The 23,393-nt window shown below is 38.8% G+C and overlaps 2 protein-coding genes across 3 annotated transcripts in view; both read left to right on the plus strand.

The window, feature by feature from the left end:
- ndufb5 (NADH:ubiquinone oxidoreductase subunit B5) overlaps positions 1 to 5,159 on the plus strand; it is a 16,564-nt gene extending 11,405 nt beyond the window's left edge. Inside the window, exons 3-6 of the mRNA XM_010770717.1 lie at positions 3,422 to 3,488; positions 3,622 to 3,683; positions 4,157 to 4,263; positions 4,951 to 5,159. Coding sequence (XP_010769019.1) covers positions 3,422 to 3,488; positions 3,622 to 3,683; positions 4,157 to 4,263; positions 4,951 to 5,071 — 357 coding nt within the window. The 3' untranslated portion in view covers positions 5,072 to 5,159. The remainder of the gene's footprint in view (positions 1 to 3,421; positions 3,489 to 3,621; positions 3,684 to 4,156; positions 4,264 to 4,950) is intronic.
- A 1,109-nt stretch (positions 5,160 to 6,268) lies between these two features.
- usp13 (ubiquitin specific peptidase 13) overlaps positions 6,269 to 23,393 on the plus strand; it is a 31,401-nt gene continuing 14,276 nt past the window's right edge. Inside the window, exons 1-13 of one of the 2 annotated variants that reach the window (XM_010770891.1) lie at positions 6,269 to 6,632; positions 8,816 to 8,941; positions 11,256 to 11,316; positions 14,213 to 14,334; positions 14,926 to 15,068; positions 15,469 to 15,653; positions 16,020 to 16,117; positions 16,193 to 16,383; positions 17,732 to 17,803; positions 19,186 to 19,258; positions 20,292 to 20,417; positions 22,313 to 22,466; positions 23,202 to 23,376. In XM_010770891.1, coding sequence (XP_010769193.1) covers positions 6,522 to 6,632; positions 8,816 to 8,941; positions 11,256 to 11,316; positions 14,213 to 14,334; positions 14,926 to 15,068; positions 15,469 to 15,653; positions 16,020 to 16,117; positions 16,193 to 16,383; positions 17,732 to 17,803; positions 19,186 to 19,258; positions 20,292 to 20,417; positions 22,313 to 22,466; positions 23,202 to 23,376 — 1,637 coding nt within the window. In that variant the 5' untranslated portion in view covers positions 6,269 to 6,521. Of the gene's footprint in view, positions 6,633 to 8,815; positions 8,942 to 11,255; positions 11,317 to 14,212; positions 14,335 to 14,925; positions 15,069 to 15,468; positions 15,654 to 16,019; positions 16,118 to 16,192; positions 16,384 to 17,731; positions 17,804 to 19,185; positions 19,280 to 20,291; positions 20,418 to 22,312; positions 22,467 to 23,201; positions 23,377 to 23,393 lie in introns of both variants that reach the window. The other variant, XM_010770818.1, reaches the window with a different exon arrangement.

A 23,393-nucleotide genomic window follows, 5' to 3' on the forward strand; every position in this document is an offset into this window, starting at 1 on the left:
GGCCGGCCTTCAGGGGCCTCAACCCCTGACCGAAGTCATCTTCGACGACCTCAAAATGCCCCGCCACCAAACGTAAGGGGTCGGTTAGGTCTTTATCCTTGGAAAAAGAGGGGTGCTTTCATAACGAGAGATCTTCCCCATTTTTCCAGAGTACTTGATTAAAATCAAGGCCAAGAAAACTCCACACTTGCGCTGTAACAGCCTGATATAGCCTTGATTTTTCACCCTTTTCATGCGCCACACTTGTGCGGATAACCTTAATTGGAAGTCGTCGCAAAAATACTTACATTACGGTAACTTGTGTTGAAAAGTAGTCTTTTGTACGTTTCCATTCTGCAGAACTGTAAAACCGATGGCTATTTCGGATTCAACAACAACAGACCAACAGCGACGTCGCTCAAACCAACACCTCACTACTATGAATATGTAAACTTAGACACCTTTAGAGTGAAAAGTTACTATATAACAAACACGTTTAGGGCTACTTCATATCGTTAATAAAGATGGCATTCAATACACGGTTCACGCCAATTCGTGAGGAAGCGAATCACGATAAGTCTGCGACCCGCAATCTTCAACACAAAAACAAGCCATTTTTGGCAAGCTATAACAAGTCAATCGACTCAAAGAATGGGGCAATTCACCCAATATGTGTAAGTATCCAACATTTAACATTCTCAGGGAAGTCTGGCGACAAGAGAACGTCTACAACGCAAATCAAGGGTCCCCCACCCCCCGAACCCCGAATTGTTCCCAGTTCAACCTAAGTTAAATTTTAAGGTTTTTGAAACTGTGCTCCACGACTATTGAAGTCCTTATGTTTAATTTGTGACAACTTTATTGTGGACTCGAGGTACACTCCCTCTCCTCCGACCCTCAGTACGTCCGGCAGGAAAACCCCGAGACAGTCGCCGATGATTCTCCGACCAAAAGGCTCAGGATGAGGACCTCCATTACTTTATTGGACTCGAGGTACACTCCCTCCTCTCCGACCTCGAGTAGTCCGGCAGGAACCCGAGACACTCCCCGATTTTCTCTCCAACAAAAGGGCCAGATAAACTTACCTTCTGACTGTACTCGTCTCACACGTACGAAACTTTGATAGGTGGGTCGAATGTACGATAAAATCCCCATATTTAGTCATGGAACAGGTGGAACTGGGCCGGGCTGGGTACGTAATGATTACCCAGAGACTTTGTTGAGACTGAAATGGTGTGACACTCGGTCCCAAATTAGGCTAAAAGGTCGTGAGAAAAGGGGGCGTCTTGATCGAATATTTAGTTTGGCCCGTGGTAACGCACCCCTAAATCCTACATGGGACACACATCCACGCCTGTCGAAGGGACGTGAAATTTAGGTAACTAAACGGGACAGAAACAACATAAAAATCGATACATTACGTGACACGAGGGACCCTACCTACGCGGGAGGACACCCTGTAGTACTCTTGACGTGAGTTAGTGAAACACGAAAAATTTGTCAATTTTTATAAAAAAACTGGTAAATTTTTGGCGAAAGACGGACCCTTTAGTAAAGATTCAGTAATATTGGCAATTACCCTCCCCCGGACGTCCTTGTGAAAGGGGCGGAACGTTTTGTAAATAAGACCCATTTTATTGTTAAACAAGCGACGAAAGGCAGTCGTGGAGACCGCCGACACTGTCGTCGACAGGAGACTCCAGAGGGGGCGGGGAGAGTTCTGAAAAAGACCCATTTTTTTCGGTACACGAGGCGGGGGACCTAGCCCAGAACGTACACACCACGGACACTCAGAGACCGATGACAGGTGACGGGCGTAATACTCGGTGGATAAAAGCCTATGTAAAAGAAGTAAAAGCGGTGAAAAGTACAAAAATATACATATAAAATATAATAATAATAATAATTAATAATAACATTATTATACATATACATATGGACACATATTACAAAACATTTTAGTACACTATAATTTATTTATTATTTTGTAACTATATTGGGAACTTCCAAGGGTCCCCGGTTTATGTCACCGGCTGCCACAGTCTGAGTAAATTTGTTACAAATGTGGTCCTAAGTCAGTTGGGAAGGGACCAAACATTTTACGCCACTACCCGTGGGACCCCATTTAGGTCTCATAAATTTCGTTGAAAAGGGGCGGAAAGTTTGTGCATAAGGACCCACAAATCGGACAGTTTAAAAACGGTCCTGTAGTAAATTGTTAACTGGCAGAGTTGAGTAAATTGTAACTGGCAGAGAGAGGACCTTTACGTGTCTTATTCAGGTTCAGGTACAAGGCGGTCGGTCAAAGGTTCCTGCTCCAGTGATACAATTTCCATGTAGCGACGTTTTACTGTCCGATGTGAGAGAATCTAGGTCTGCAAATTTTTGTGAAAGGGGCTGGTAAATTTGTTGAAAAGAAAGGGGGGCGGAATAAAAAGGAAAGTTTGTGCTACCAGAGCTGCCATAAGGACCCACAAAATCGTACAGTAAAAACGTCCTGTAGTTAATTGTAGACTTGGCAGAGGTACCTTTACGTGTTCTAATACAGGTAAAGGTCACTCTCCCAGTTACAATTTACTATTAGGATCGATTTTACTGTCCGATGGTTGAGAGAAGGTTGCAAATTCCAAATTTTGGTTGAAAGGGGCTGGTAAATTTTGGTTGAAAAGGGCGGAAAGTTTGTGCCATAAGGACCCACAAAAATCGGACAGTCTAAACTCGGGACAGTAAAAAGAAACGTTCCTGTAGTAAATTGTAACTGTGCAGAGGACCTTACGTCGTCTTATACAGGTCGTGGCAGTATACGCCGTGAAGTTGTTTGAGGCCTGCCAGTAAACCCAAAGCAGAAGAAGAAGAAGTGACGTCAGCGGCTTCATTTGCCTAATCCACCCCCAGGGACTTATTCCGGTGTGAACGCGATCTGTACTTAGTTAATGAGAACTAAAGAGTTCTGATGAACTAAGTTCTGATCAACCTTTGTGGGAAAAGTACTGCAGTGTGAAAGTGCCTAATGTCTCTGTGAAACTTTGAAATTATTACTGATAATCCATCATAACATTTATGTCAATAACCGGAGTTGTTTGATCATTCTCAATGTCACATTTATTTTTCATTTAATAGAGATTTATCCCAAAAATATTTGCATATTGGTTCGACAATAGAAAAAGCTTCCACACTTACAATTTGAACGTTACATGATGCAAATAGATATCCAGCCATGCAATTATCAAACCCAAAGTGGAAAGCATTTAGAATCTAACAATTACTCCTGTGCTCGTAGTTTCTATGACATAAAAGTGTAATATAATGAATAGTTTTGCATCTAAATAGTTATTGCTGACCTGTTGGCTTTGTGACAGCTGTAGCCGTGATCTTGATCCAATGTCATGCTGAACATTGGACTATTTTCTGTATTTACTTTTATCTTCTTTTCCCCTCTCAGAGATATTACCTTATGCTGACTGGCATTCCTGTGGCTATCATTATTACTAGTGTGAATGTCTTCAAGGGTAAGTAGGAATATACTGTATATCTTCAAGTTTCAGGTGTATCTTCTTCAATTTAAAGATGTGGATTTGTCACTAAAAAAATGTAGATACATGTTACTTTGTATTTAAATTTGAGTTTGATTGTGTTGTAAAGGTGAGGCAGAGCTGGTTGAAACTCCTGAGGGCTACGAACCTGAGCACTGGGAGTACTACAAGGTAAGTCTTAACTAGCAGCTTATCTCATACACACTTTCAGGAGGTTTTTTGTGTCACTGATCTGGACCCTTGGAAGGGAACGATGGGCTCAAGCATGGTTTACATTTGGAAATAGAAGTCATTACCTATATGCCTTTTTAAATGACAAAGCCTATAAGATGAGTTGGCCTTTGGTGAATGCTTAATGAGCAATATCATACCAAATATTTTGTGCTTTTATTATCTAAACAGAGTTTTATAATTGTATATATTTCAGAGAGCAGCATATGCACAATTATCCTATCATTCATGTGGTAATATTGAGAGAAAAGTAAAAGGATAAAATCATATATCGTCACTTGCACTAAATCTACTTTATAAAGTCATCAATCATCATTTTCAATTCAGCTGCAAAATCTGTTATTGTTTATTTGATGTAATATATATATATATATAAGTAGTCACTGAAAATCGTTTTGCATTCTGTCTTGCAGCACCCCATCACCAGGTGGATCACACGGACGTTGTTTGACTCTCCAGTGAAGGACTATGAGAAGATGATGGCTGCAATCCAAAACGAGAAAGAAAAGTCTGACTTGAGGTGAATTTGAGTGCTGCTGTGTTATTTTGTTACTTCTTCAGAGTGAAAATGTCCTTATGTTGTATTTAGTGCAACATTATCAAACTACTGCTTATAGCTTGCAGAAGTTAGGCGGTAATGCTATAATGCATTTTCCCTTTGAGTGTTTCAGATTCCTTCTCATTAAAAACGTATGAGCAACATTTTTCTACATGTTGATAACATTTAATGGAATATCTATATCATATCTTTGTTTTCTGAATGGCTATTATTATAACAAGTGTCCAGACGCACTGAGGCATCCAGGGAGCAGTGTGACGGTTTGTCCGAACACAAACGGTTTCCTTTTGTTAAAAGGGATTCTTGTTTGTCAGCTGCTCCACTTTGCACTCAGTATAGCTATAAATGTTGATAAAGTTATATCATAGCCATTTGTATAGTCATCAATTTATGAATGTATTAAATATAATTCAAAATGTATCTTGTCAAACTTGAATGTGTTAATTGTTACACACCAGCAATTTATTTGAATGCTCATTAGGACTCTATACAGTTCACAAGCTTTGTTTCTACAATTATTTTTTTCATGATTTTTATATTTTTCATGGCTTTGGGACTTGTAGCACTATTCTGGGAATCACACCTTGCTCTTTTCTGTTATCTATGAATGATGATTTCATTAATTCCCTGCGTGTTTGTTGTCAACAGACTGACCCAGTTGGAGGTGGGTCGACAGATGAGGATGAAGGGAGACGGCCCCTGGTTTCAAAGCAAGACCCCCAACAGGGATTTAATTCACCAAGGCCACAAGTCAACACCTGACAGTTAATCTATCAGTACATTCTGCCGATCAGTCTCACTGTTTGTACATTTTTTCCCTTCTTACGTAAATAAAGTATCTATATCGACTCCCAATATTTTTGTTTTACAGTGTCTTTTTGGCTCCATTCTACAAAAAAAACGTTTTACCTTGAGATTAAAACCTTACCACTTAAAACAGACGAGTAGTGCAATCATGAGACTTTTAATGTTGACTGTAAGGTTTTAGCAAGTTTTCTTCAACATTTTAAGGTAACTCGGTGAGTGATTTATAACAAATGGTCATATTGAGGCTGCAGTGTTCCTTTACATCGTTGTGAATAAGGTTACATTGCTGAGCAGGGAGGCAAGTTATTTATTTTGTGAAATCTGAATGTCATCTCCTTGTCACTTGGTGCTTCATCTCGGTCAAAGATCATTTTTATATTAATTTCATCCATTTGTTTATTCAACCTAAGCCTCCTAAGGGATAAGGACTGCAAATGAATTAATGTATAACATATATATATATCTTAGTTTTTTTACAAGTTCACACATGACATTTAACTTTATGGAGGTGTCCTAGATAGGTTGCATTTCTAATTCATATATAGGCTATAGCCCTGTTAATATGTACTGTGCATAAATGGATACATAGCATTTTAATATCACATGTGTGATCCACAAGGAAGTTGGCAGGCAACACATAAGTCTCTCAACAAGGACACACTGTAGGCAACAGGATACGATTTTGGAAAATATATTGTTTATTTTTTGCAATAGACGAGAGAGTCCACCTGGTGGCAGAGCTGTTCAGACATGATTGTTTGTAACTGACAAAGAACATTTGTATGCTATAAGATGCACTCATTTAACCTATTTGCTGAATATATTTTGGTGCGACTGCTACAATTTATGAGCGAAAAAGGCTACTGAGAGCTAAAATTGAATGTATTTTTTTAAATGTAGCCCTAATACATAGTGTCAGAGCCTCTTATTGTGCTTTTAGGGTACTGCGAGTGGTAGCCTATATATTATTAAACCAAAGTGCACTTCATATTTGTACTTCTCCTGGACCCTGGAGGGGAAACATGCTTTAGTAAGTGTGAGTGGCTTTATGAATCATCCTCTGAGGTGGGAGGGGCCCCTCCGGTAAAACATCCCGTGTACAAAGCGTCACCACTGGTCACCACAGTCAACAGAAGCAATGTCATTTCTGCGCAGGTCTAAGATTTCTGCATGGTGGAATCAAAAGGAAAACAACCAATAACGACAACATTAGCCTCCATGCTTCGAGCTTTGCCGCCGGTGTAGCAGACCAGCCTCCACCCCTCTGTCATTTTATTTGTATGTCTTTCAGCGTCACATCCCCCTGGCTGGAGGAATGTAGAGACGGAGGGATTTAAAAATAGCATCCTCTCCTCTGACACTCTGCTCCGGGGGCTCCGCCGCACTGTGGTGCGAGAAGCAGGAATGCGAAGATGGCTGCAGACCTCGGAGAGCTGCTGGTCCCATACATGCCCACCATCAGAGTGCCCAGGACCGGGGACAGGGTTTTCAAGAGCGAGTGCGCCTTCTCCTTCGACTCTCCCGTAAGTGTCCGCACACACACGCCGAGACAGGAGCGTGTTGTCCGGGGAGGGTGACGCGGGCTGAGTCCCATTTGTCTTGGCTTAGAAACACACGTGAATCCGCTGTAATGTGTGTTTATGTGTCTCTATGACCACATTCCCCCTGAACTTGGGAGAAAATAAATAATTACATGTTGTTTACATCTCAGGAGAGGGATGGAGGTGCTTTCCTTTGTGCAGTTCAGGCCACATTAAAACACACAGGCTAACATACAGCGTTTAGCCTTGAACTAATTAAATGAAGTGTTAGCTGCCCTGTCAGGGTGAAGCTAGTGTGTGTGAGTTTATAGCCACATGTATGTTGTTTTGTAATTTATAAAGCCTTTAAAGTTGACTCGGTGGTGCCATAACTGGAAATTTGTATTCTCAGGAAAATATTTACATTATGCTCGTCGTAACTGAGAATATGTTATAGGGATTTTAAAAATATGAATTGTGCGAGTTAGCCTTTAGTGGCCTATTAAAGCTAGTTTATGTTGTGATGTAAAGTTACATTTCTCCTCAATAGTGCATGGTTGTACAATGATCTCCATGAACGTTTTTGTTATCCTTACTTGACTATAACTCAATAGTGAGTTTTTAGTGGCCTTCATAGTAGAAGTGGTAGCCTACAATATGTGTTACGTTGTTTTAACACCATGTGTCACTATAAAGTTTTGATCCAAAAGTTTCCAATATATTTTTCATTTTCTGTTTTTTTTTTGTGGTTGAGAAAATAGCGATAAGGCTGCAAATATCAATATTTTGATTTATATAGTTTAAAAAACGTTTGATCTGTGAGAATAAATAGATTGTATGACATTCCCTTTAAGTTGTAAAGACTAATTTGTCGACAGACTGACTGACAGTCAGAGTTTTTGATTCTTCTACATACAGCATAAAAACCTACTTTCTCGACTTTCTGAAACCGTTTTTAAAGGTGACTCAGCTGTCTGGAGTTCATCATGTTGGTCGAGGGTCGGTTTATTTTTATCCTAGTGCTGTTGAAGCTCATATGTCACTCTGGGCCACTTAAAGGTTTATCACAGGGGTTTATACGGCCCACACTGATTGCAGATTTAGGTTAGTTTTGAGATGGTATTCTTCAAGTATCTTGTCTCTGACTGTCCATGTGTGAAAATACCGCAGGATGTTTCTTTCCCGTAACAATAAAACCCCATCCTGCATTTTCAAACACTTTAAATGTGAGCCACTAGTCACATGCAGATTAAATAATCATACCTTTTGTATTCTGTAACAAGTTTCAGATACTGTTAGTCAATCTAAGATGAGACATGTGTGGGCTTGAGTCTTCATGGACTCAGCAGTTCTTTGAGGAATAAGGTTACTATGTTTTTAAACCTGCAGTACCGCGGTGCCTCAAAAGCAAAGAGGAACTACTTGAACTTAGATTGAGCTACATTAAATTCATAATTGTGTAGCTGTGTGTAACAAGATGCACATTCCTGAGTTAAAACAAAAGTAACAGCAACATTCACACATCGCATTGCTTGTATGTAACAAAATATCACAATCTTGAGATATTGTCTGGCTAGAAATATTTTTTAAAATGGTGGAGATTCTTTTTATTTACAGCATTAAAACAAAACGGGCTAATAGGCAGCAGGCATTTTCTTGAATAGAGTACAACTTTTTTTTCTGTGTAAGAATGCTGAAACAAATTTTTTGCTGTTTGACAACATGCAAAAATAGACAGGCTTTTTGACTGTGTGTTTGCAGAATCATTGTCACACATCTCTTAAATATACTCTTTACATCTTGTGCTACAATTTTGTAACTCGTGCCAGATATGTGGCCAAAGTATCAAAATCCCTATTAAAATGTAGCCTTAACGTTGAGCAATCTTTGCTTTTGCTGAAATAATAATATTTACCCTATTTTCACTGTAAAATATTTGAAGTATTCCTCTGTCTGTCAGACAAGGCAATACAAGATAGAATATTTATGAGGATATATATTTATATACAAGTAGAATAAAGCTGCTTTCTGGCTACTGCAATATAAAGACAGAAGTCACCAATTATTTTTACTATATGGTAGAATAGAACTTTCTGCATTTCTGTTTTCCATGTGATAAATGAGCTGTTTTGATGGTGCTCCACCTCGTGCTGCTGCTCATTGTTACTGTTTGTTTTGGTCTGCAGGAGTCAGAGGGAGGCCTGTATGTGTGTATGAACACATTCCTCGGCTTTGGACGAGAGCATGTGGAGAGACATTATCGCAAAACAGGACAGAGCGTTTACATGCACCTCAAACGACACGTCAAAGAGGTACGTTTTACCCCGGCCCTGTGTGTTTATTTGGAACTGATTTTTTACTGGCACTTGTTGTTAAGAATGAGAATAATAATCTTTATTTACACATGACTTTTAAAAAGCACATTTCAAAAGGGTTTTGCAATTAATAAAACCAGTATACAGAAGAGCAAATGAAAGACATCAACTTAAATGTGAACATTTTGAAATCTTGATGCAGATTTGTGACCAGCTAGATCTCAATTACACTTACATTAGAAATACATTTCGGTAAACTGATTAAATTCAAACTTGGTATTGCACACATATCTAATACTCTTTGAGAGTCTCACAACACATGGGAAAAGGTGTATGGTAGAATTAGAAAAGATATTAAACTTTAACCCATATTTAAATAATAATAATAATCGAATAAATACAAATAAAATAATAATATTACAAATAAATATGAGCATTAAGAAGCAGTATACTGTTAAAAAATGTGATAAATGGGTAACACCCTACTAATGTTTCTTAATGTTTTTTGAATTATCAAAACTAATACAGTAATATCCTCAACCCTTCATAAAAGTTATCATTGTTGACTCAATATTGTACATCGTTAAAGGAAAATAATAAATGCCTTTGCTTAAAACTCAATCAGTACTGAACGGTGCTTTAGATAAAAAGGTACACTGTGTGTCCTGGTTTGCTGATACCACGATGCTGTTATTTTAAACATCAGTGATTAAATTACATGAGTGCATATTCTTGGAGCTCGATTGCTTGGTCATCAACGTTTAATTAAAGAAAGAGGAATATATAAACTCTGTTTTCAGCATGCGTGCTAACCCTCAGACTGAAACATGACTGAGGGTTTTTAGCGCTTTGTTTTGCATTCAGTGAATCACTTTGTCTGTTCTGTTGGTAGCACTTTATTTTAAGTTCCCTCGTTTCTTTATAATATAAATACTATTAAATTAGAGATGTTAACATTTAGTACACTTCCATTAAATAATAGAGTGTCATATAGTTAGTTTGCAGCGGGTCAGCTTAACATGCAAAAACGTGATTTGTTTTGAAGGCAAGCATACAGTTCCAGTGACTGTGTATAGAGACTTAAGTTTTAAATGATAAACAAACAGTGAATGAATATTTGCTTGGGTTTAAATGGAGTGTTAGATTTTGAAGTTCCTATTTCCCTGTTAATAGTTCCAATTTAGATAGTGCTTTCCATAAAACGTCTATAGATACCATCAAGGAAATGTTTTGAAATTATACATTTTTGAAATAGAGTTTTACCACTTTATCAAAGTTTCTGAAAAGTTGCTTCTAAAATTCAAGTAATGGCAGTCACTGTGGCAGGCCTCAATATGTAACAAAATATGTTTATATAAGTTATACATGGAAGACAAAGAAAAATCTAAAGATATAATGCAATCCAAAACTATAACCCTGCAACAAATATTTTAAATGTTTTGTTGAGACTGAGCCAGAAACTATTCAATCACAAGTTTGTGGCAATGTTGCATTATATTGCATGATATGTTTCTGTTATTTGGGTCTCCCTTTTATGTATAAATCACTAGGCAATTTAGCTTTTTCTTTGTGGAACAACATCACAAACAATCCCTAAGTTTTGTTGATGGTAAACAAAAAAAGCCTTGGCGTCTGCCTTGTTTTCTCCCTGGTTCTAATTGCCCTCAGATAAGCTCTGCTTTGTAAAGAGTTGCTATTTCCATGCCTGGATCTGGCCTGAAAACAGCTGCTCACATTCTGCAGGCTCCTGTGTCTTCTGTTTTTTCCCCATGAGTCCACTTGGCCTCGAGTGTGTCAGCATTCTCTGTCTTTTCTGTCTGACGTCTCCTCGCTGCAGAGTGAACAGGAAGCCGGCTCCTGATGGGATTCATATTAAACCAGTCGGAAACACTGGGATGTTTTGCTAATAGCCATTTCATTGGCAGATTTCACTGAAAAATAGTTTTTTGTTTTGATGATTGTGTCAGGGCTAGATATGTGGTTGGCAGACTAAAAATGTTTATCTACATGTGTCTGTTTGAGAAAAGGGAACATTTAGACATACTCTACAGGCAGAGAAAGGCCCAAAACACATGATATTAATGGTGTCTGTGCCCTGGAAGGGGTTTCCCCCTGTCCCTGTAACAAGACCTGACAACTGGAGCATCCAATGCCTATTTCTAAAAAAATGACAGCCATCTGTCTCAGACATGCATAACAAGCTTTTTCCAGTATTTTACAAAGAGACTCATCAGAGGTATTACAATGTGCTTTTAATGGGATGAGAGCTTATTTGTTCCAATATAACCTCTTCCTTCCTGTTTTCCCACAGAGAAATACAGGAGCTGCAGGAGGCGCCATCCCCAGACGAAAGAATGGAAAAGTGTTTCTAGGTGAATACAAGGCAGTGTTTTGAAATGTGCTCAGATCCTGTATTTAAGTAAAAGTATCAAATCCGTTATGTGAAGTATTCAATCAAGTTAAAATCTCATGTGAAAATGAAACACAGAAGTATTAACATTACATATTTAGACTTTGTCATACTGATAAATGTCACATGTGACTGATATATTATTATATATATGAAATTATTTGACTTTTACACTGATGCATTGATGTGTACATGCGTTATACTGTTGTAGCTGGAGCTAGTTTGAACTAGTTTTATAGATTAAAAGATTGATGTAACCGTTAGATTAAACTGACTGCATGAAAATGATGGAGCCCAAGAAAAGAAGATGTGAAATTATGTTACTCAAAATGTTCCTTATTTAAAAACATTATCTAATTATTGCTGATAAATATTTAAGACTTTTATGTTTTCGGGCCTTTTGAAAAGTTAATTTAATCAAGCCATTTGAGAAGTTTTGGTGGGACAACATACACTGAACAAAAATATAAACGCAACACTTTTGTTTTTGCTCCCATTTTTCATGAGATGAACTCAAAGATCTAAAACATTTTCTATTTACACAAAATAACCATTTATCTCAAATATTGTTCACAAATCTGAAAAAATCTGTGATACTGAGCACTTCTCCTTTGCCGAGATAATCCATCCCACCTCACAGGTGTGGCATATCAAGATGCTGATTAGACAGCATGATTATTGCACAGGTGTGCCTTAGGCTGGCCACAATAAAAGGCCACTCTGAAATGTGCATTTTTGCTTTATTGGGGGGGTCTGAGGGGGTCCGAAAACCAGTCAGTATCTGGTGTGAGGGTTAGGGTTAGGGTTAGGGTTAGGGTTAGGGTAATGTTGTGAATCGAGTGGCCTGTGTTCATCGTCCATAACATACGGCTGCCCATACCATAACCCCACCACCACCATGGGCCACTCGATTCACAACATTACCCTAACCCTAACCCTAACCCTAACCCTAACTCTAACCCTAATCCTAACTCTCACACCAGATACTGACTGGTTTTCGGACCCCCCCAGACCCTCCCAATAAAGCACAACTGCACGATTCAGAGTGGCCTTTTATTGTGGCCAGCCTAAGGCACACCTGTGCAATAATCATGCTGTCTAATCAGCATCTTGATATGCCACACCTGTGAGGTGGGATGGATTATCTCGGCAAAGGAGAAGTGCTCACTATCACAGATTTTTTCAGATTTGTGAACAATATTTGAGAGAAATGGTTATTTTGTGTATGTAGAAAATGTTTTAGATCTTTGAGTTAAAAAAACTAAAACAAAAGTGTTGCGTTTATATTTTTGTTCAATGTACATCTGAAATGTGTCAAGGGCCCAACCGCAGACACTGTTTCCACAAGCCGTTTGACTTGTTTAATGCATCATTTTACATAGATACAAAAAAACAAGTAAAACCTGAAAAGTAAACTTAAAATGTAGTAAAAAGTACAATTTATATCAAGAAATGTTATGTAGAAGCATAAAACTAAGAATTAACTGAAAAGTACTTCAACATTTTAAAACTATGAACCTTGAAATTAATATACTTAGTCAATGTCCACCTCCAATTATGGGCTTCATTAGACCTGGTGTTTTAATATTAGAGTAAATGTGATTGGTGTGGTCAGAAACGCCTCTCTCCGCTCAGAGACCCCCCTCCTTTACAAGCTGCTGTTATTGTTTGTTACACTGTGCTGACCTGCCAGCTGCCCCTCCGGCCGGCCTTTACCCAAAGCGTCAGATATTTCTTCATGATGAGACCTCTCCTCCTCCTCCTCCTCATGTGCTCTAAATATAGCCCATTTATTTGTATTTGTGGTTGGTAACTGTGCTAAATCAAAGCCCTCCTCCCTGACGTGGGGAGGGGCTGGTTGGTTGTCGGACTCTCAGCTGCCACCACCTGTCAGCCCCTCTGACACACTTCCACTGGAGCTGTGACGTGGCTCAGACACGACCAGGTGTCTCTCGCCCAACTCCCTCACTGTTCGCCTGGCGGGGGAGGAATTCCTTCCACTCACCCTCACTGTAATTGATGTTTATGATTTATCATCATCAAAAGTTTAATAGACTTTAATATTTATTGTATTTCGTTGAATACTGTTTATAATAACCCCCTAGCCAAAGTCTGACTTTAGACTCTCGGATCAAAATGTGTCAGGATCTCTACGTATGATTCCTCCTGTCGTCCATTTTGGATGTTTAATGTGACAGCGGGCATGTATGTGTCCGCTGTCATCTCCATACCAGTCCAGTGATCTAATGTAGCTGGTAGCATCAGACGTTAACATGAATCCGGTGGCCACAATAACAGTGTCAGAGATAAGCTATGATCCTGTTTCTCATGAGTCATATCATGACTTTAGGCTGATGTGGAGAACTATGTTTGGAGAGTGATTTAAAGGGGAACACCAACTCAATTAAAAATATATTTCCATTTCAGATATACATTTCAAAATGTCTTTGGGTTTAAGACATTTGGTCGGACAAAAGTCATGTGTCATATCATATTAGGCTTTTGGAAGTCTAATGAACATTTTCACTGTTTTCTGACATTTGAAACCCCAAATGATTAGTTGAACACAATACTTATCAGATTTAAACACAGGGTAAATTGCAAAGAGTAATGTCAGAGATTTGACCCATCCTCAATACCCCTGAATACCTTTATAAATTGCTGGCGATAAGGGTCTGTAATAAAGGGCTAAAAATCGCCTACTTGAATTATGTATGAGCAAAAGAGTCATCAGCTATGTATTGAATCATCTGTGCTTTTATAATAAAGGGTCATTGGTGGTTTTTGTTGTTCAAGGATTCATCTGTTTTCACGAAATAACAATGAAGTAATGTCAATGTTTATTTCCTCCCCTGTAGATTTAGAGCTAAACCGTGAATTTAACGGAGAAGACTTTGAATATGAAGACGAGGCCAAACTTGTCATTTTTCCAGACCACTTCGAGATCCCCTTACCAAATATTGAGGAGTTGCCCGCTCTGGTCAGTGAGTCGGTGCTGCACGGGCTGTCGTGTGTTTCCATGCATGACGATGGTGAGGATGCACTCAGTGGTTCCCCTGAAGCAGGCCAAGCCTATATCCATTTATTTGTTGAGGTTGTAGTGAGAGTTTTCATGGTCACGCATTTAAAACATTACATTTAAGAATATATTCCTGTCCTCTGGTTGCTGTTAGTTCATCAAAAAGTGTTACATGGATAGGTTTTGCCAAGAAAAGATTCTGGGGAACCACTGGATGCAAGTGCTGAACATATTTTGGCTATTTTTTTTTTTTTTCAGTGGATTTGTTGGATTTTGAGCTTTGACATTGGATGGTGATTGATGTTGGCATGTCATGGGGTTTCATTTTGCTTGTCTTTATTTCACGCATGCATCAGTATTTTTACTATCCTTGTTGCTTGGTTTGTTTCTGCACTAAAACTGATTTCCCACACTTGATAATTGCATCGATTCATGTGGCACATCTTTTGCATGTCCACTATTGTCGCAGTATTAAAACTTAAAAGGTTGATATATTTTCATCACACAGTTCCAGAAATTCATTCTGTCTCTACTGTTTCCTGTGACGTTCAGGTCACCATCGCCTGCGACGCAGTGCTCAATGCACCATCGGCTTACAAGAAGCAGGAGCCTGAATCCTGGGATGAGGAGATCCAGGAGTCCAGACATGCCAGGAGCCTCAGACAGCTGGACAATGGGGTCAGGATTCCACCCGGGTAGGTCGGCTACACTTACAGTATACACCACTGTACCATTAAAACAGTTGGCCTTACACTCCTGGGAAGACAGAAATGTTTGCATTTGAGTCAGAATCGGTTTATTACCAGGTAGGCTTACACGTACGAGGAATTTGACTTGGTGTCATTGTGCATACTTAAAAGTAAAACAAGAATTAAAAACACAGATAGAGGAGTAGAAAAATGTTAGAAATAATACAAAATATAGTAAAATGTGTGCAGGTATTCTTTTTTCTTTTGCTGTTTGCCTTGTTTGGGCAAAACATTTTTCAATCTGATCAGTCTTGTGAGCAGAGACTCTTTATTTGACTGCAGGATAAAAAAACAAAAAACAATAACACAAAGGTAACAAGAGTTTCTGTGTGTCCCCCACCCCCAGCGGCTCGAAGTGTCAGAAGTGTGAGATGAGGGAGAACCTGTGGTTGAACCTGACAGATGGAACAGTACTCTGTGGGAAGTGGTTCTTTGATGGGAGCGGGGGAAACGGTCATGCTCTGGAGCACTACAAAGAGACCAAACACCCGCTAGCTGTCAAAATGGACACCATCACACCAGATGGAGCAGGTCTGTCACGTGACATGATTATCTAAACTGCAGAATTATTATATTTATCACAGTTACTGCAAGTTATTACATGGTGTTAGACAGTGCTTTTTTACCTGTTTTACGTTTAGTTAAACCAAAGAAAAGTTTCGTATGATATCACACCAAAATACACACCTTGAGGATAAAAAAGTATCAACACAGTACAGTAGCTCATATTGTGTATTACTGTATTGAAATATGGTCATTTGAAGATGTACTCCAGGCATCCATAACTGTATTTTCATTAGTTAGATTTTGCGGCATCCTGACCAAAAATCTGATCACAAATCATCAACATGAGACAAATAGGATCTTTTTTTACTAACTTTACTGATTTGGTTTCAGATGTGTACTCGTTTGAGGAGGAGGAAGCTGTTTTGGACCCCCACATATCAGACCACTTGTCACACTTTGGAATAGACATACTACAGATGCAGACAAAAGTACGTTTTCTGAACAGTCAAAAAACTAAAACCAAAAGGCGAGAGGTTTCACTCACTCTCTCTTTGTCCCTGCAGACAGAGAACGGTCACCACACAGAGAATAACTCCCGGCCGCGGGTCAGTGAATGGGAGGTGATCCAGGAGTCGGGCATGAAGCTGAAGGCGGTGTTTGGGTCTGGCTACACTGGCATCAAAAACCTGGGCAACAGCTGCTACGTCGGCACGGTGATCCAGGTCCTGTTCAGCATCCCAGACTTCCAGAGGATGTGAGTACACTGTGACGACTTCACTTAAAGGAAAACATGATATTCATTTTGTAGGATTAGAATACTTCAAATGAATTTATCATCTACTTCATTTAGGTGTAGACTTTTTTGTTTACATTATTTATATACTGTATATATTAATTCACAATATCAAAGGCGAACACAACGTGCTCTTATATTATATTTATTTATTTACTACAGCCATGAATACTGTATTGAAACTATAATAGGGAGAGAAAATATGCTCTAAATCAGCTCTCAAACACATTTATCATGTTTTACTTTTCATTAAATATAAAGACGTTCATAATAAGAAAGCACCACATTTATAAAACAGCTGAGGAACAGCCGGAGATGTCTGTCCGCTGATCTTTTGGCTACCACTAAAAATATACGGCTGTTTCTTTAAACACGTCATCAGGTCATTCTTCTGCTCCGTTTTCCGTTCTCGTATTTTTGCCATGATGACTCTAAAAGTGGCATCACATATTATATTCCTTGAAAGGTGCTGTGAACACACCCAGCCCACTGGCTTCCCCTTAAACCATGTGAAGAAATAGGAACCAGTTCATTTTTTTAAACAAAAATTGGATACTCTGTGGTTGTGCCCAACAGAAATGTCCCACTAGCGGCTCCTCTGTGAACTCAAGCCGTGAGAGTGTTGTGTCACATACTGTATGTGTATAAAGGAAAGATTGGTCCCTGGCTAGCGTGTTCTTGAACTAGGGCCATAGGTTTGACAACCCTGACATAAACGCTGCATATAAATAGAAAATAACAACTAATAACAATTTACAAAGCTCCTAAATGAAAGTATTATTGCAGATATTAGGTTAATTGGCAGGTTTAACAGCATGTTCAATGTCTCTTTTGATAATTGACTTTCTAACAACCTGAGAAACCCGACAATTGGCCATATACATTTTTTGGGCCTCTCGGCAGATTCTCTGGTCATCATACTCCTTTTTCGATAGAGTATATCAATCTACAGACAAAATCAATAAGTGAAAATGCAGTTGTAATTTAAAACATACATATGGATATTAAGGACATCCCAATATGACCCGTCATCGTAGTACTTTTTGCAATTTTTTTTTTGGCAATTTAGTAACTTCAAGGTTTATGTAGAGTGTTTCTTAGTCTGTCAATTCACATTTTCGTAATTATTGATGGAAATCTATAGGTAACTGCAGAGTAATAATTGTCTTGAAACTACTTTGATTATTTAAGTAACTAATATGGCCATATGCACAAGGTGTTTCTCAGTGCTACATCAGCCTGTTAACAATGGTCTGAGTCCCATGTGCTCCATCTGAGGTGAGCGTGTGACATGTGTTTTGATCTTTAGGTATGTGGGTAATCTCCAGAGGATATTTGACTATTCACCCCTCGACCCCAGCCAGGACTTCGCCACACAAATGTAAGTGACTCCTCTATACAGTGTTGAAATACACAAAACAAAGGAAGATGTTTGCTTAATGCTGCTTCTGTGTGATGGAAAAAGGCTGAGGTGTTCTCATCAGTAACAAACTTAAAGCCAGTGTGTTGCAAGAGGTCAGTCAGGTGCTGTGGTCAAGATAGGTAAGCAGAGTCTTGGCTTTGCAGGCGATAAATATCAGATTTGTGAAGCAACACACATCTCATTATCTGATCCACACTGCCAGATAAACATTTTTATACCCGTCGCTGTTTATATTCAATAGCCAGTCAGCAGGAATCAGGTCATTCAGAAAAAAAATCTGTCTCCTTATAGGTAGATAGATTTATTATATATTCCTTCCTACTGAAAGCACTGAAGGAGAGTGTTTATTAAATCTTCCTGTTTCTTGGAAAGGTAAAATCATCCTTATTATATTTATAAACTAGCCTGTACTTTTAATACAGATGAGACAACTGTGCACAAACAAGAATGTACTGAAAGACTTTCAGAAAAGTCTCTTCAGATGCGTATGAAATGGGAAGACTTGTAATACTGCATTGATAGCCTTAATATGTAGCTATAATTATGGGAATTGCATCTGATAATGTAATCATCCTAATTTGGCAAATAACAATTGTTTTTATTGAAGCTACACCCAATTTACTTTCCTGTAATAGTTCACAATATTTATATATAATGATTGCAAAAAGTGGCAAACTTGACCAGACATAAGATAGAAAAGGAGTTTTTAATCTCAGTCAGTCAAGAAGAAATAAGAAGAAAGTAAATGTACTTCTTGATATATTTCCGGCTTTCATATTTCTTAATAATATGTATTAAACAACATAAGACTTACATTCATTGTAATATACGATTTTAAAGGTTGGTAATGTTCATTATAATGCATTAAACATAACGTTTCGTTATAGACCGCCAGGAACAAAGATTGATGTTATAATTTAAACATTTCTTCACATTTTAACAAATGTAAATGTGCAAGACTTGGCTAAATTGCTGGTTTCCATCAGCAGGCCCATTTTAAAATAAAAAGTATATGTGATAAAAGCATACACATGCTGTATCTATGAACAATATATGCTGTTTTATAAATAAATAAATCCTTTATTCTATTATGTAAAAGATTAATAATAGGCTGATGTTAGCATTCAGAAAGACAGTAAAACAGGAAGAGGAGCCAGCTTTATGAGACCGAAAAGCTGAGGTTAACAAGTTAGCTCCTGCTTGGTGAAAAGAGGCGCCAGGTATTATACCTGAAGTGTTTTTCAAATTATTTGAATCTGCCTTATAAAGACTTGTGTGCACTCGGGGTCTTCATTTAGACACCTTAACTAAATGATGTTGCCTTTTGTTTTGGTCCGCAGGGCTAAGCTGGGACATGGACTGCTCTCAGGCCTGTACTCCAAACCACCAATGAAATCCGAGCTCATTGAACAGGTGATGAAAGAAGAATACAAGGTATTAAACTTGTCCAGGTCCCAAACTGGGTCCAAAAGCAACAGAAGCATGCTAATACTAAGTGCTAATAGCTAAATTTTCGTCTAATATTTAAACGGTAAGGTTTGGGAAAACTGAGTTTCAGCTTGTCAGTTTGATGCTTTCCCAGTTTAAGCATGAAACCATTTAAAACAAGTTATTAATACATCTGACCTTGATCTGCATTGTGACAGCTCGAAAAAACTAAAGGAAGATATTTAAGATTTCTTGTGCTCAGACCTTTTTTTGTTTTCAGTCTGAAATAGTAGCTGGCTGCTGTACCTAATGTGCACTCACTGCTTTTCATTTTCCTGCTGTGTTAAGTCACAAGTGCTGTGCTTGATTGATCTTCTTGTGCTTCTTGCAATCTCCCAAGTCCTTATTATATTGGCAGCGGGGGAGTGTGGGATAGTGTGGGATGTTTACACCTTGGGTTTATTTATAATCAACTGATTATAAACATCAAAACACACTGTACAAACACAAAAACATGTTCAGTATGCCAAATTACTTTCTGGCTAGGATTTGATAAAAATAATGATATCATTTTCTTTCCAGGACATTTGGTTATCCTTTTACAAAGACTTTGAAGTACATTTACTGAAATACTGTACTTAAGTGCCATTTGGAGGTACTTCATATGTTTCATTGTACTTTTTATGCTACTTTGTATATCTATTCGACATCCTCTGCATCTTTTGTATTACTTTAGTTACTAGTTACTTTGCATATTCAAATTACTGTATTTATACAAAATATAAACCAACTATATGATTATAGGTTAAACTACTCAGCGTTAAAGTGTAAAATATATATTGGATTCACAAGTAGCTATCCTGTAGAGAGCCTAGAGTGGCAGGCCACCAGATGTTGCCTTCAGTGTGCTTCTGTAATTTTCACCTCTGGTGTGCTGTCTTGTCTTACACTTAACTGTTAAACAGGTAAGTGCTACTGTACAGTCAGTGTTTGTGATGCCCACATGTTGTCGTTGCAGCACCAGCAGAAGGGCGTCTCCCCCCGGATGATGAAGTCTCTAATCAGCAGGGGACACCCAGAGTTTTCCTCTACGAGACAACAAGACGCCCAGGAGTTCCTCCTGCATGTCATCAGCATGGTGGAGGTGAGTGGAGCACAAACTTATGTGAATGTCAAAATATTTAAAACGCACAACGGCTCATTGTAAATAAGCAGAAACATTAGCTTCGGTTTACGTTGAGAGCTCAGGTTGGTACGTATAATAAGATGACCATTCATACCTTAAGTGCATGTGTGGATAGAGAAATAATATTACATTTAAATATATTATATATACATTCTTTTTAAGCTTACTATGAAAGTAATTATTTTCTCTGTCAATAGTTTTTAACTGCAGTATTTGGATGTTAATAGTCTCCTCATGATTGCGGTGACCTCCTGACCTTTCATGTTCTTTTCACCAAGTCAAATTTCCCTGTAAACTAAAATGATGCTTTGTCAAGGTGTCTTTTAAAAAAAACATGTGATATGAGAACCTTAGGGGACATGTGGAAATATTGTTGAATATTTCAAAAGCGAGATAATTTGAGATAAACGAATGTTAAAGTGAACTTCTATCACATCCGGTCACAATGTTATTGGTAGAGTATCCCAGTTAACGCGTCAAACGCACGGCAGAAAGGGATGCTGCCTCTCTCCTTAATTGCTCCATTATACCCTAAATCTACACTGTGAAATCATAAAACTTTTACAAAATGGCCGATTACATCTGACCCCTGACACACATGGGCAGGCAGTTGATATAGAGGGGGGGTCTGTTTTTGACTGGACACAGCACACCGTCTCTTTGGTCGGTACGAACACATGCAGTGCTCTGACGCGACTTTCTCAACCTGGATATATATAGCTCAGTGCTATCTGTTACACAGGGGGCCAGATAATGCTTCCTATTCTGCCTGAGATACGTGCCCTGACTTGGACCCAACACTTCCTCAACTTCAAGTTGTGAAGATCAGCAACATACCACCTAGATTTGCTAAGTTCTGATTCCTCCATCTTTGCCCCAATATCTGTAGAAAGCTGCAGCTAAAGTGTTTGAACTTAGTTTGTGTAGAAAATGCTGTAACTATCCTCCCCTTCTTGCCTCTACAGCTGTTTTAAACTAAACACAGATTTAGTTATCCAGACATGGCTAACGTGACCCAAGCCACCACCATCAGCAACATTTCCCTCTGTCTATGTCAGTCTGCATACTTGTCACTTGTAAAATTATAACTTGAGTATTTCTGTAGCCTCTTAGAATAGAAGGGCTGGGTTGCAACTTTAATGACCCCTGCTGTTCATGAGCAGTGAGGAGACACAGAGCCGCTCAGTGATAATGATAAATGTGCCTGGGAATCTAAAAACATGTATTGCTCGGTTATGGAAAGCACGGTTAGTTGAGACGGTTCCTAAATGAAAGAGTTGCATTTACATTATAAATGACTTTATTAAGAGATGTCAAACCGCAGTTAGGGTTAAAGTCTTTCCAGGAGACTTATAGACAAAACAAAGAATAGATAGTTGCATTTTAAACCATGTCTCTGGGGACATGTTCATATTTGATTTGAAGCCTTCTGCACAGCTCTTATGCAGACATGCAGTATTTGAAATAAACAGTAGATTTGACTTGAAACTGCAAAAAAAAAAACAGAATTGTCAGACATTACTCTAAACGTTATTTGTAACAGCGTCTAGACCACAAAATGCTAAACCCTTTTGGGCTAATGAAGTTTATATGAGATTATTGGTGCATTTGGTAGCATAGCAAACGATACAATTACAATCTGAGAGGCAGGTGGGACACATGACTGCTTAACTGCCATTAGGATTGCATTGGGTTGTTTTAAAATAAGAAATGACTTGATGAATAAATAAACTGTTCTTCACCAATACTTATTGTTTTTTATCAATGTGAAACATGTGTAATCTGATTGACTTGTTTCGTTATTGATATTTATACTTGTCTGCTCATTGTCCATCCTCATTGTTGTCTCACAGAGGAACAGCGCAGGCTCGGAGAATCCAAGCGACGCCTTCCGCTTCCTGGTGGAGGAGCGAATCCAGTGCTGCCAGTCTCGTCGGGTCCGTTACAATCAGCGGGTCGACTACTGCATCCAGCTGCCAGCTCCCTTTGAGGCGGCCACCAATCGAGGTAAAGGAGCCCCCGTACACACAAAATGTCCCGCAGCAGCGGGGGCCCACAGCTGCCTCGGGTCGATCCAGCTGGCAGGACGCTGGTCTCAGGTGGCTCCAGCCGCTGGAGCTCAGCAGCTCCTCCTCTGAAAGGGCACAGAAGGTCAGGGCCGCCAGACTGGGAGGTTCAGAGTGAGGGGGGGACATTAGGGGTGTCAATGTTTGGGTATCTAATGATTTTATGTGATTTTTATTCTTGGTATAACCATTTGATTTATAATGCATTTTAAATTCAGTACATAGGAGTGGCAATTTCAGGAAATTCCTCCTTTCTGCTGTGCATTAGTCAAGGTTGTGTGCAAATTATACAATTGAAGCAGTGTAAAGTGTGTATGAGATTATAAAGCTTTTGTATTTGAGAACATTATCAGTATCAGAACCTAGGTTCTTTAAAAAAAAAGATGTAGATTGATTTCTGTTTGTGAAACGCTTGAGAAAAATATGAAAATCTCATAAACACATGAATCCATATTTTCTGTACTCCTATAAGACGTGTTTGACAGTCAAAGTGAATGCTTGTGGTCTTGTATAATCCTCAACAACTTAAATAATGTATTGATATTTGAATGGATCCTTTATCTTGAATCAAATCAGATTTTCTTTTAAATAAAAAATATTAGTGAGTATTGGAGTTGTAATTGATTATTAGCATTAGCACAGCTCAAATTGTCTGTTTTTGCTGTGTTCCTACCAGAGGAGCTGCTGGCATACGGGGCCAAGCGAATGGAAGCAGAGGAGAACATGCGGGCTCCTCCTGAGCCGGTTCGAGCCCGGATCCCCTTCACCGCCTGCCTGCAGGCCTTCACAGAGCCAGACAACGTCCCCGACTTCTGGAGCTCAGCGCTGCAGGCCAAGTCAGCTGGAGTCAAGTAAGCTAAGGGCTACC

Source organism: Notothenia coriiceps, unplaced genomic scaffold (assembly GCF_000735185.1).
Source record: "Notothenia coriiceps isolate Sejong01 unplaced genomic scaffold, NC01 NC01_scaffold00000151, whole genome shotgun sequence".
Lineage (NCBI taxonomy): Eukaryota > Metazoa > Chordata > Actinopteri > Perciformes > Nototheniidae > Notothenia > Notothenia coriiceps.